Raw genomic sequence first — 14,149 nt, 5'->3', positions numbered from 1 at the left:
CAACATGGCACAAGTATACATATGTAACAAACCTGCACATTATGCACATGTACCCTAGAACTTAAAGTATAATAAATAAATAAATAAATAAATAAATAAATAACTAATCCCATTAAAAAGTGGGCCAAGAACACGAATGGACAATTCTCAAAAGATGACAAGTAGCTGATAAGTATATGAAAAAATGCTCAATATCACTGATTATCAGGGATGTGCAAATCAAAACCATAATTAGATATTATCCTTTCCCAGTTAGAATGGGTATTACTAAAAAAACAAAAGAAAACACACAAGAAATAATAGATGCTGCTAAGGATGTAAAGAAAAGGGAACTCACATACTCTTGTTGGGAATGTAAATTAGTACAACCATTATGGAAAACAGCATGGAGATTCCTCAAAAAACTAAAATATTAATAGAACTACCATGTAATCCAGCAATCCCACTACTGGGTATCTATCAAAGTAAAATAAATAATTACATCAGAGATACTTGCATTTGCATATTTATTGCAGCACCATTCACAATAGCAAAGATATGGAATCCACCTAAGTGTCCACAAACAAGGAATGTATAAATAAAGAAAATATGTTATACTATATGCATACAATGGAATACTATTTGGCCATAAAAAATAATGAAATTATGTCACTAGCAGAAACATGAAAGGAACTGGAGATCATTACATTAAGTGAAATACACAGACACAGAAAGACAAATACTGCATGTTCTCACTCATAGGAGCTACAAAATTTGATGTCATTGACGTAGAGAATAGAATGATAGATTATCAGAGGCAGGGAAGGGTGCAAAACAAGATGCATGTTGGGAATATTTACCCTGATATATTCTTTTAGGATCTCAAATGCCAGGCTAACGAGTGTAAATTTACTTCCCTGTCAGTGGTGAGCCACTGACAGTTGCAGAGCAAGGTGCTAAGACAATTGTCTTTAAGAAATCTAATCTAACTGTCATGTTACCTAAATTGGTACTGAAGGTAAAGATATCAACACAGTATTAAAATAATATGGCTACAGAGGGTGAACTAAGGCAGTGGGAAGGGAGAAAAAGGTGCAATGTTTAAAGACAGATCATAGGATTTGGCCAGTGATCGGACACTGGGGCACAAGGAGAGATGAAAAAGATTTCTCAGGGGCTTCAAGTCCCTATTACAAGAAACAGGAAACAGAAGGAAAAAGAAGAAAGAAAATGACTTGATATTACTTGAGGGCATAAGGAGTTGAAGTACAGGGCATCAAATTGCCTATCAGGTATTTGGAAATGCAAGATAAGAGGTCAGCAGTGGGATAAAAACAGAAATAGGACAATAAGGAAATTACTTACTATTTGTGCAGCTAAAATACTGACACAAGTAAATTCTCATATTGAAAAATGCAAGTGTCACTACAATTGCTAGTTTACTTCTGTGGTGAGCAAGTCATAAATAATTAAACATCACTGGTCTTATCAAAGCCAAGAAGAATGCAATCTAATTGTTTTGAATCTAGCAATCTAGTAAATATTGTTTTAAATACTAGAAAACTTAACAATATAGTACTTCCTGTGAATTCTCCAAAACAAGCTTTCCTTAAATAAGGTCTACATAACCTCATAACACTCAGGAACAGAAATAACACTAGACTTTATTGGAAATTCTTCTTGTGGCACAGTACATTCAACATTAGGAGGTTACAAGGCAGATTCAAGGGAAAAGTATAGCAGATAAGTTTTTAGGCAAATGTTCCTAAACCTTTCTATTTGGCTTGCATTGCTAGATAACAAAAACCAGGCCAGGCACGGTGGCTCACACCTATAATCCCAGCACTTTGGGCAGCTGAGGCAGGCAGAGTACTTGAGGCCAAGAGTTCAAGACCAGCCTGGTCAACATGGTGAAACCCCATCTCTACTAAAAAAACAAAAATTAGTCAGGCGTGGTGGCACACTCCTGTAATCTCAGCTACTCGGGAGGCTGAGACAGGAGAACTGCTTGAACCTGGGAGGCGCAGGTTGCAGTGATCCGAGATCATGCCACTGCACTCCAGCCTAGGGGACAGAGTGAGACTCTGTCTCATAGATACACAGATAGACAGCAGGCAGGCAGACAGACAGAAAGCAAATACCAAATGACAATGGGAACTTGCTTTAAAACAGCAATAAAAACCTTCCAAAGAGAATGCTGTTATGACCAATGCGTAAACATGACTCTTCTCCAACCCAGGAAGAACGTTAACAGCAAATGAGATCCTGCCATTTAAGCAAATGCACCTAAGTGCTCTCAAACACAATGGGCCCTTGAACAACACAGGTTTGAACTGCTACCGAGTCCATCTATATATAGGTTTTCTTCTACCTTTGACACTTCGACAGAAAGACCAACCCTCCCTATTTCTCCTCCTCCTCCTCAGCCTACTCAAGATGAAGATGAGGATGAAGACCTTTATGATGATCCACTTCCACTTAAAGAATAGTAAATGTATTTTCTCTTATGATTTTCTTAATAGCATTTTCTTTTCTCTAGCTCACTTTATTGTAAGAATATAGTATATAATGCACATAAAATACATATATATGTTAATTGACTGTTTATGTTATAAGTAGAGCTTCTGGTCAACAGTAGGCTGTTAGTAGTTAAGTTTTTGGGAAGTCAAAACTTATACATGAATTTTCTACTGCGTGGGAGAGTGAGGGTGTTGGCACCCCTAATCCCTGTATTGTTCAAAGGTCAACTATATAAAACAAATTCTATTTCTGGCAACATGGTCAAAACCCAAATCCTAAAATGGACGAGAAAATAGGAAGAACAGAAATTAAATTATATTTTATCAAAAAAACAGCTATAATATAACCCAACCTGATTCATCTTATCTTGAATGATAAAAATCCAACATTACAACATGGTTAATCATCATTAAAATATAAAATAGAGCATATATGAGACAGGCAAATTTCCATCTTTCTAAAGACTATTGTCTCAGAATAACAGTTCAGCAAACTGATAGTAATCAACATTCTGTATAACTTTTAAATAGTTTAAGAGCTAATGCTAGTTTTTAGTAAATATAAGGGGAAAAGTGACTAATTTAAATATCTTTTGAGATAACCTATTCAGAATCTCTGCCATCATGCTAGGAAAAATAAGTTTCTATTCATTAATCATCCTCAGCTAACTTTCTACATGACATGCAAATGCACTATAGAGCAGTAGGCTGAATATACAGCAATTCCTAGGTGACAAAGGACTAAGAGAAAAGAAGCCAAGTTACTTGTTTAAAGTGATTCAGCAAGTTAGCAGCAAATCCCAATGTTCCTTCTTCCAATTGTCACTACCTCCCATAAGCCAATCATTATCAAAACTAATCAAGACTGAATAAACACTTACCAACAAAGGAGGCAACAAACACTTAAGACCCCTAGACACAGATTTGAAATATCTCCAAAATTTTAACAACTCAAAGGGCAAATTAAATGAACAGCGGCTACTTGTGAGCATCTTCCCACACTTCAAAATTCAAGCCAATACATCTGGATTTTATGCAACTATTTTCTTTCTTTCTACAAATGTCACACTGATAAATCTAAGAGTACTCTTCCACTGGAATACTTTGGTTACTTTCAGCACACCTTACCTGATCAAAAAGTTCAGTACCATCTGATCCTGCTGCTCTCATTAGTTCATCTTCTCCACCAGGATGATACTCCATATAAGGGCTGACATTATAAACGAAACCTATATCAAAGCAAGCAGAAAAAATATCCTAAATGAACTTCTCAAAAATTGTAAAACTTAAAAGTTTCAATGAATCTTTCCAAATACATTCCATTTAATTAATCACTGTTATTTCAAAGTATCAAGAACTAACTGTAAAGGATCTGAGATTTCATCATATTTGCAAGCAAACAACTTAACCTGCCACTTTCATGGGTCCTAGCAGATAACAAGAGACTCCTAGGTCGGAGACAAAGAAGAGTTTAGCACCCACATCAATAGCAGTAGTCAGAATATAAGCATTTGTGTCAGTTCACTGAACCCAAATTCCCAAGAGTGCTATGTGAAGAGGGCCAGATAACACCTGCACACTCAATGTGCTGCATTACAGGAGAGGAACTCTTGAGCTCAGGAAACTTGAATCTTTTATAAGCATGCCTGCCCTTGTTCCTGAGGGAGATATTTACTATACAGAAGAGTAAGCAAATCTGTGCTTTGTTCTAGAGGGAGACAGTAACATTCAAGGTTGTTCACAATGCAAATATCCTTTAAAAGATTGTCCAAAAAGACAGTGCCTCTGCTCACAAGACGTGCAGAAATGCAAAAGAAAATTGCCTCCCAACACAAAGAAATGAAATACCGTGTATACAATCTTTGAAAGTACACACACACACATGCAGAGAGAGAGAGAAAAAAAAGTAACTACTATATAGTCATAACATTTCCACTATTGCCCTGGTAGAAGAATCTGATGAAAAAAGAATCAAGCTCTAATCCATGTTTCTGATCATCTCAGCAAAGGTTAAGCAATGGTGACCACTTAGGCAAGCTTTGTGAAAAGGAAGCCCAACTCTTCTCAAAGATTATTATTCAGATTTTAATCTTTTTGTCTTCTCCAAGTATTTATTTCATCTATTCAACTGTTATTTATTTTTATGTTTTAAGAAAGAGGAAAAGGGAACAACAAATACAAAATATCTCAATGCATAGCTCTCCCAAGGAAGTTGCTTTTTCATTCTTCAAAACTAGATAGATACTAGACAAATCTAGCCCTAAAGACATCACAAAAGTGCAGTAAGAACAACTGGTTTTTAAAAAAATATCCAGGACTATTTCCTCTTTATATGATGACTTTCATGAATTTAAATAACCTCAGATAACTTAAAATGTTCATCCTATACAACAATCTTGAAAGAAAAGAAGGGGTTGGATTTCAGACCCAAGAAAAGTACTGCAGTTTTTTGACCAGCGATATTTTAGAAAATAACCAATCAGTCCAGATTTCTCTATAAAATCTCTTAAAGGTAAGCACAAAAGGAAGTAAATCCACAGAATTCCTTTTTTTGTTTATTTTTTTGTTTATTTATTTATTTATTTATTTTTATTTATTATTATTATTATACTTTAAGTTCTAGGGTACATGTGCATAACGTGCAGGTTTGTGACATATGTATACTTGTGCCATGTTGCTGTGCTGCACCCATCAACTCGTCAGCACCCATCAACTCGTCATTTACATCAGGTATAACTCCCAATGCAATCCCTTCCCCCTCCCCCCTCCCCATGATAGGCCCCAGTGTGTGATGTTCCCCTTCCGGAGTCCAAGTGATCTCATTGTTCAGTTCCCACCTATGAGTGAGAACATGCGGTGTTTGGTTTTCTGTTCTTGTGATAGTTTGCTGAGAATGATGGTTTCCAGCTGCATCCATGTCCCTACAGAGGACACGAACTCATCCTTTTTTATGGTTGCATAGTATTCCATGGTGTATATGTGCCACATTTTCTTAATCCAGTCTGTCACTGATGGACATTTGGGTTGATTCAGCAGCATTCCAAGTAAGTCTGAACAAAACTAGTTAAGCTCCCTCCTTTTTCCTTCCCCATATGCCTAGAGTCCCACAAGATTTAGAAGAATTTTTTCCCATTGTTTAATGCTCCAAAATCCAGAGACCAAAAATGTGAGTGGTAATGATTAGGATCTGAATTATTCCCAATAGGCTTTTTAAGACAGAGGATGCCTCCCAAACAAGAGTTCCAAGCTTTCTCTATAATCAATTCCTGACTGGAGCTGCTACAGTTTCTCAAGAACAAGAAATCTACAACCCATGATCATTTGTGATGGAATTTCATGAGTTTCAGCAACCAGCTTTTCCGGCAGCTTAAACAGCTATCCATGATGAGCACATAAAGCCTAAAACATTCCATACATGTTCTCTGCTAACCTGCTAGCCCTTTACATTGACCCTTACACTGTCACAGTCTTGTCTTTCTTTCTGATAGGGGCTAGGATCACTCTGTGGATGTGAGGAGCATCCCATCCTTTCCAGATGAAAAAAGCTAGGAATGTCTATCCCTTACTACAAGGAATTAACACTGTTAAATAGTGTCTCAGTCCAAGATGCATTAGATCAAAAAGCACTCAGCTGTGTTAGTAATTTGCTAATTATGAAACTTAAACCTAGTCCCAAAACAGAACAGGTGCACTTCTTTTGATTCAGAGCCTCTTCTTTGCTCTTTCTCTCCTTCCTTCTTATCTCCCATTTTTCCTTTTCAGAAGTATTTCCGAACAACTAAAAACTTAGACCCCTGGATGTGGCAGAGAAATACAAACACACAAAAAAACAAACTTTATGCTTTTTCTTCATGCTTTATTATATAGGTGTACCTCAGAGATATTGCAGGTTTGGTTCCAGACCACTGCAGTAAAGCAAACAAAGCAAGCTACACTCATGTTTTGGTTTCCCAGAGCATATGAAAGTTATGTTTAGGCCAGGCATGGTGGCTTATGCTTGTAATCCCAGTAGTTTGGGAGGTCAAGGCAGGAGGATTGCTTGATGCTAGGAGTTCGAGACCAGTCTGGGCAACCTAGTGAGATCCTGTCTCTACCAAAAAAAAAAAAAAAAAAAATTAGCCAGGCATGGTGGAGTGTGCCTGTAGTACCCCTGCTACTCGTGAGGCTGAGGTGGGCGGATAGCTTGAACACAGAAGTGTGAGGTTGCAGTTAGCCATGATCATGCCACTGCACTCCAGCCAGAAAAACAGTGAGGCCCTGTCTCTAAAATAAATAACAGATGTTTATGCTACATTGTTGTCTATTAAGTGTGTAATAACATTATGTCTAAGACACAAATGTACATACCTTTATTAAATATACTTTGATAAAAATGCTAATATCGTATGAGCCTTAAGTGAGTTAAACAGTTTGCTGGTGAAGGGTCTTGCCTTGATGTTGATGGCTGCTGACTGATCAACACGTTGGGTACTTAAGGCTGAGGTGGTGGTGGCAATTTCTTAAAATAAGTCAGCAGTAAAGCTGGCCATTCAACTCGACCTTTCATGAGAGATTTATCTGTAGCATGCAATGTTGTCTGATAGCATTTTACTCACAGTAGAACTGCTTCCAAAACTGACGTCAATCCTCTCAAACCCTGCTGTTGTTTTACCAACTAAGTGCATGTAATATTCTAAATCCTCTGTTGTCATTTCAACAATGTTCACAGTATCTTCCAACAGGAATAGATTCCATTTCAAGAACCACGACCTTTGCTCATCCCTAAGAAGCTACTCTTCAACCATTCAAGTTTTATCACACAGCAATTTCAGTCACATCTTTGCGCTCCACTTCTAATTCTAGTTCTCTAGCTGCTGTCACATCTACAGTGATTTCCTCCACTAAAGGAGGAACCCTTCAAAGTTACCCATGGGGTTGGAATCACCGTCCGCCAAACTCCTATTAATGTTGATACTTTGACCTCCCCTCATAAATCACAAATGTTCTTAATGGCCCAGAATGGTGAATCTTTTCCAGAAGATTTTCAATCTACTTTTCCCAGATCCATCAGAGGAATCACTATCTATGGCAGTCATAGCCTTATAAAATGTGTTTTTTAAATAACAAAACTTGAAAATCAAGATGACTCCTTGATTGATGGGCTGCAGGATGGATGCCATGTTAGAAGGTGATATAGTTTGTATATCTGTCCCAGTCCAAATCTCATGTTGAATTGTAATCCTCAGTGCTGAAGGTGGGGCCTGGTGGAAGGTGTCTGAATCATGGGGGCAGATATCTCATGGCTTGGTGCTGTCTTCATGATAGTTCTCACAAATCTGGTCATTTAAAAGTGTGTGGCACCTCCACCCCTCCTCTTTCTTTTTCTTGCTTCTGCTTTTGCTATGTGATGTGCCTGCTCCTGCTTTGCCTTCTGTCATGAGTTAAAGCTCTCTAAGACTTCCCCAAGAAGCCGATGCCAGCACTGTTTCCTGTACAGCTTGCAGAACCATGAGCCAATTAAACTTTTTTTCTTTATATATACCTAGTCTCAGGTATTTATTTACAGCAATGCAAGAACAACTTAATAGAGAAGGCATGATGTACACTGCTATCAGACCTCTTGGGTGACCAGTTGCTTTGTCAATGAGTAATAATTTGAAAAGAATCTTTTTTAATGAGCAGTAGGTCTCAACTCTGAGCTTAAAATATTCAGTAAACCATGCTATAAACACTGATGTACTGTCATCCAAGCTTTGTTGTCCCATTTATAGAGCACAGGCAGGGTAGACTTAGCATAATTCTTTAGGGCCCTAGGATTCTTGGAATGGTAAATGGACACTGACTTCAAGTCACCAGCTGCACTAGGCCTTAACAGAGAGTCAAGACTGTCCTTTGAAGCTTTGAAGCCAGGTATCCCTCTCCAGCTGTGAAATTCCTACGTGGCATCTTCAGCCAACAGAAGACTAATCTACATGGAAAATGTGTTGTTTCGTGTATTCACCTATATCACTGATCTTAGCTAGATCTTCTAGATAACTTGCAGCAGCTTCCACATCAGCACTCGATGCTTCACATTGCACTTTTATGTTATGAAGGTGGCTTATTTCCTTAAACCTCATGAACCAACCTTTGCTAGCTTCTAACTTTTCTTCCACAGCTTCCTCACCTCTCTCAGCCTTCCTAGAATTGAAGACAGTTAGTATTCTGCTCTAAATCAGGTTTTGGCTTAAGAGAGTTGTGGCTGGTTTAACCTATCCACACCACTAAAGCTTTCTCCATATCACCAACAAGGCTGTTTTGCTTTCTTGTATCATTCATATGCTTACTGGGATAGCACTTTTAATTTCCTTCAATAACTTTTCCTTTGCATTCGCAGCTCAGCTAACTGTGTGGCACTAGTGGTGTAGCTTTCAGCCTTTTTCGGCTTTCAACATGCCTTTCTCACTAAACTTAATCATTCCTCGTTTTTTATTTGAAGTGAGAGATATACAACACTTCCTTCACTTGAACACTCAGAGGCCAATGTAGGGATATTAATTGCCCTAATTTCAATATTGTTGGGTCTCAGGGAATGGAGTGGCCCAAGGAGAGGGAGAGACAGGAATTGTCAGTCGGGGAAGTAATGAGAACATACACATTTGTCCGTTCAGTTTACCATCTCATATGGGCTCAGTTTGTGGCACTCCAAAACTATTACAATGGTAACATCAAGATCACTGATCACAGATTATCGTAAGAGATACAATAATAATGAAAAAGTTTGCAAGAACTATCAAAGTGTGACACAGAGACATGAAGTGAGCACAGGCTCTTGGGAAAATGGTGCCAAAAACTTGTTAGACACAGAGTTGCCACAAATCTTCAATTTGTAAAAAAATCCATTACCTGCAAGGTACAATAAAGTGAAGCACAACAAAAGAAGGTATGCCTGTACTCTATTTGTACCATACATGGCTTTTAGAAATCAAATCTCTCATATGCAAGGTTCTAGCCTTCTATGAGTTCCACCTGGTTTTTAGAAACTAATTTTGAAACCATCTAAAATTTCCCAATGACACAACTTTAACTTATTCCCACATCTCTAATTGCTCTGGTCTGGCAGATCTGAGCATCCAATTACTCATTAAATATAAATTAATAATAATTATGGGCCAACAGATATAATCTCAAATTGATACTAGGTTATTAGTGAGTTCTGCAAAACCTATCCTAATAATAACATTAAGAGCAAAAATGGGCTTAAACAGATTCATGAAACACCAATCCCCCATGGTGCAAAACTGGACTGTAACTAAGGACTCCTGGTCACAATCCAACTGGTATTTTTAGATCACTGACATGGGTGATCTTCAGTGGCAAAGGGGGGATTTCGGGAGACTACCTATCTATCCATCCATCCATCCATCCATCCATCCATCCATCCATCCATCCATCCATTCATCCATTCACCCAGCCACCCATCCCCTTCTTTATGCTGAAACATTTTTTGTGTGTGTTTTGTTTTTTAAACTCTAATCAGGAACAGACAGAAAAAAGGACTGACTGAGAACTGTTCAGAAGAGCCACTTATTAAAAGTAAAATACAACGGTTGTATTAGGAAGGTATACTCCAATGTTTAAACAAATCATTTTTAAACCCCCTAGCAATATTAGGGGTACGCTGTATAGCTAATTCATCATAGCAGAGACGCAGCACAATTTAAAACACATATTCAGAACAAAAATTACACTGAGTTTCCCTAGGCAATGTATTCATAGTACCTGTTCTTAATATTTTTTTCATACTAAATTACCTCTTTTGTGTTATATCTGGAACTCTGAGCTCTCAAACAAGTTATCTGAATAAAAATTACCCATTTTAAAATTACCATTTAGTACTTTGTATTGTCAGAAATGTATACTTCAAAATCACAGAATGATAGTCTTAAAGACTAGGGGAACTTTAAGGCAATTTTTAGCCTCATCCAGTACAGGCTTTATCTCTATAGTATCTTACAGGCAGAGCATCATCCAGCATCTGCTTGAACAGATCCAGTGCCTAGTAGCTCACCACTTTTTTTAAAAGCTCAGTTCAAGGCTATCATTTTTATACGTAGAAACGAATACTGCCTTTTTATACAGAAAAAATTCCTTCTCTCTTGAAAAACACTGCCTATCGTTTTTCATTTGTGCATTTTATATTTATTTGTTCTTAATTTAACTCCAATTGCCTCTGATAAAGACTGTGGGCATCCTACAATAAAATACTTAAATGTGAAAGTGTGTGTGTAAAAACTTTAAAAACCCACAACAAAATGTGTATTAGAAAAGAAAGGATACCAATTGTCTAACCTCACTAACAGTGTTACTGTGAGCATTTAATATAGTCCTGAACTTCCTAACAGCCAAGGCCAACAGAGACACTAGTAACAGTGGTATCATTATCTAATTTTAAAAATTATTAGAAATAAAACAGACAAAGAAGACTCGTTAGCTCCTTAGTTCTTTAAAAGGGAGTAACTCTTGATATTGTGAAGAATTATGAGTCCTTATAAAGGGAATACTAATCACATAGCAGATATTACAATTTAACAGTACACAGAAACATTCCTCAGGTGGCATTACTCTCATCCTCCCTAACCCTAGGTAACCACTAGTCTACCTTCTGTCTCTATAGATTTGCATATTCTGGAAATTTCATATAAATGGGATCATACAATATGTGGCCTTTGTGACTAACTTCTTTTAATTAGCATAGTGCCTTCAAGGTTCAACCATAATGTTGCATGTATCAGTATTTTTTCTTTTTCTGGATGGATAGTATTTCTTCCATGGATATACCACATTTTATTTATCTATTTATCAGTGGATGAGCATTTGGGCTGGTTCCACTTTGCTATTGTTTAAATATTTGTCCCCTCTAAAGTTTATGTGGAAATTTAATCCCCAATGTGGCAGTACTGAATGGCAGGGCCTTTAAGTGATTGGGTCATGAGGGCAGATTCATGAATTAATGGATTAGTGGGTTCATGGAAGTAGGACTGGTGGCTTTATGAAAGAGGAAGAGAGACCTGAGCTTGCATGCTGAGCCCCGTTACCATAGGATGCCCTATACTGCATCAGGATTCTGCACGGAGTCCTCACCAGCAAGAAGGCTATCACAAGATGTGGCCTGTTGACCCTGGACTTCTCAGCCTCTGTAACTGTAAGAAATAAATTCCTTGTCTTTACAAATTACCCAGTTTCAGGTATTCTGTTATAAGCAGCAGAAAATGAACTAAGGCACAGCTTTTGGCTATCATGAAGAATGTTGCTATTAATGTTCATGTACAAGCTTTTGTGTGGACTTACATTTTCGTTTCTCTTGAGTATATTTAACTAAAAGTAAATTTGGTGGGTCACACAGTATTCTATATTTAACCTTTTCGGGCACTGCCAGACTGTTTCCCATTCTTACCAGCAACAAACAGAGCTTCCAAATTCAGACAGCTCTTTTTTAGTCACTATTCCAACTCTCCACAGAGAAGAAAAGCCATCTATAGAACCTGAATCACCACATCACAAATAGCTCAGAAGACCGAATTCAGAACTGGATTACAGCATGCTCCAACTTAATCTCACACCCAGCTCTACATGATAGGGTTTGGTTAAAGGCAGCACAATGTAAGACTAAAGCAGCATTTTATAACTACTAATCTATCTTCTAGATGAAGTTCCCACAAATTTTCAGGTTAGGTAACCATACATGTGAACCATAACAGCTCACCAATAAGGAGTGAACTGTATCACCATGGTTCAGGCCACACATCCACTAATTAATACTTTTTCATTTCTTCTTTGTTTACTTCTGTAAGTCAGAGAGTCTCAAAATATGATCTAGGGACTCCTGAGGGAGTTTAAGACCTTTTTGGTGGCTCAAGGTCAAAAATTCTTCATAGTAATACTAAGATATTATTTGTCTTTTTCTATTCTCATTCTTTCACAAGTGTAGCATTTTCAAGATACTACATGACAAATAAGATAGAATATCGAACATGCCATGAGAATATAGTCGCCATCTATAAAGCCACACATTAAAGATATTTGCCAAAATGTAAAACAATGTTGCTTTTCTGTTTTTCATAAACATAGGTACTATTTATAACATAGTGGGCTCACTATTCATAAAATTATTTTAAAAAATTCTTTACATTTCTTAATTTTTGAAAGATAAACATCAATAGATATGCCATAAACAATAGTCCTTTGGAGTCTTCAACAATTTTTAAGAGTAAAGACATTTTAAGACCAAAAAGTTTGAGAACCACTGCTGTAAGTAAAAGTAGTATTTCTGTAATAAGATTAAAAGATAATTTTGGGTTTTGAAATTCAAACAAATATTTAACTCCAAAAGCCCATTATATTCATTCAACAAAAATTCATTTAATGCCTATCATGTATGTACCAAATATTATGCCAGTATACTGTAGCATTCTTCCAATTATTCACCACTGTTCATTTCCTGTCTATAAAATAAATGAGGGGAAAAGATGTGTTCACATGATAAAATTATGGCATATTTCACTGTATTCAAATACACAGGTCGATTGTTACAACTACTGTGACTACTTTGCCATCTTGTGTTCAGTAAAGAAATTGCATCTTACTGTAATTACTTCCTGTCAACTGCTGAGGAAAGGTGTTAAAATACGCAACTGTGGTTGAGGATTTTAATTCTATCCCTCAATTCTATCAATGTTAGCTTCATTCCTTTTCAATCTTTGCTATCACAGGCATAAACAGTTTTCCTAATTAAATGACCCTTTTCATCATTTTAAAATGTCTTTATCTCTGGTAAGATTCTTTGCCTCATAATCCTTTTTATCAAATATTAATATAGTCCAACCAATAAAAAAACTTACTAGCTGGATAGCATACTTTTTCCCAAACATTTACTTTTAGCCTATTTGTGTTTTTAAAGTATATCTCTTATAGACATCATGTAATCAGGTCTTCATAATACATCTACACATGGGTGCACACAAAGAGATAACCTCTATCTTATCTATAATTAAGATAATTATCAATAATCATTATAATTACATTATATATAATTATAAACTATCATTTATAATAGTTTTAATTGGAGTGCTTGATTCATTTACACTTAATTATTAATGTGGGATATTTTACTAATCTCCCTCCCAGCCCCAAGTTTTCTGTCATATGTCTCGGTTTCTCTTTCCCTGCCTTCTTTTGGGTTAACCAATCTTTTTTTAGAATTTCATTTAATCGATTGGCTTTTTGGCCTTCCTCTTTAAATTCCTTTTTAAGTGATTGTTCTAGGAACTGTAGTATATATCCTCAACTTCTACCTGCTTACTTAAGAGTTAATATTGTATGCCTTCCCATGTAATGTAAGAACCATTTACTGCTCTCTAACTCCTATCCTTTAACTCCACAATACAATGTTACAACATTCACAGTCATGTATTTTTATATATGTATTTTTATAAAATGAAGAGGACAAAAAGTAGTATTTTCTCTTACTCACATATTTACCACCTCCTAAATATCTGAACTTCTATCTGTTATCACTACCTTTCAACCTGATGAACTTCTTTTAGCATCTCTTATATAGTAGGTCTACAGGTAATAAATTTCCAGTTTTGGTTTATCTGAAAAAGTCTTTACTTCATCTTTATCCTTAAAGA

The 14,149-nt window shown here is 36.6% G+C and overlaps 1 protein-coding gene across 1 annotated transcript in view; it reads right to left on the bottom strand.

Annotated features, from left to right (window-relative positions):
* The window catches only part of LOC105554647 (cytochrome b5 reductase 4), a 101,233-nt gene that overhangs the window by 61,253 nt on the left and 25,831 nt on the right, over window positions 1-14,149 (bottom strand). Inside the window, exon 3 of the mRNA XM_012001201.1 lies at window positions 3,627-3,727. Within this exon, the coding sequence (XP_011856591.1) occupies window positions 3,627-3,727 (101 nt within the window). The remainder of the gene's footprint in view (window positions 1-3,626; window positions 3,728-14,149) is intronic.

Source organism: Mandrillus leucophaeus, unplaced genomic scaffold (assembly GCF_000951045.1).
Source record: "Mandrillus leucophaeus isolate KB7577 unplaced genomic scaffold, Mleu.le_1.0 Scaffold652, whole genome shotgun sequence".
In the NCBI taxonomy this organism is placed as follows: domain Eukaryota; kingdom Metazoa; phylum Chordata; class Mammalia; order Primates; family Cercopithecidae; genus Mandrillus; species Mandrillus leucophaeus.
This window is presented reverse-complemented; position numbering and strand designations above follow the sequence as displayed.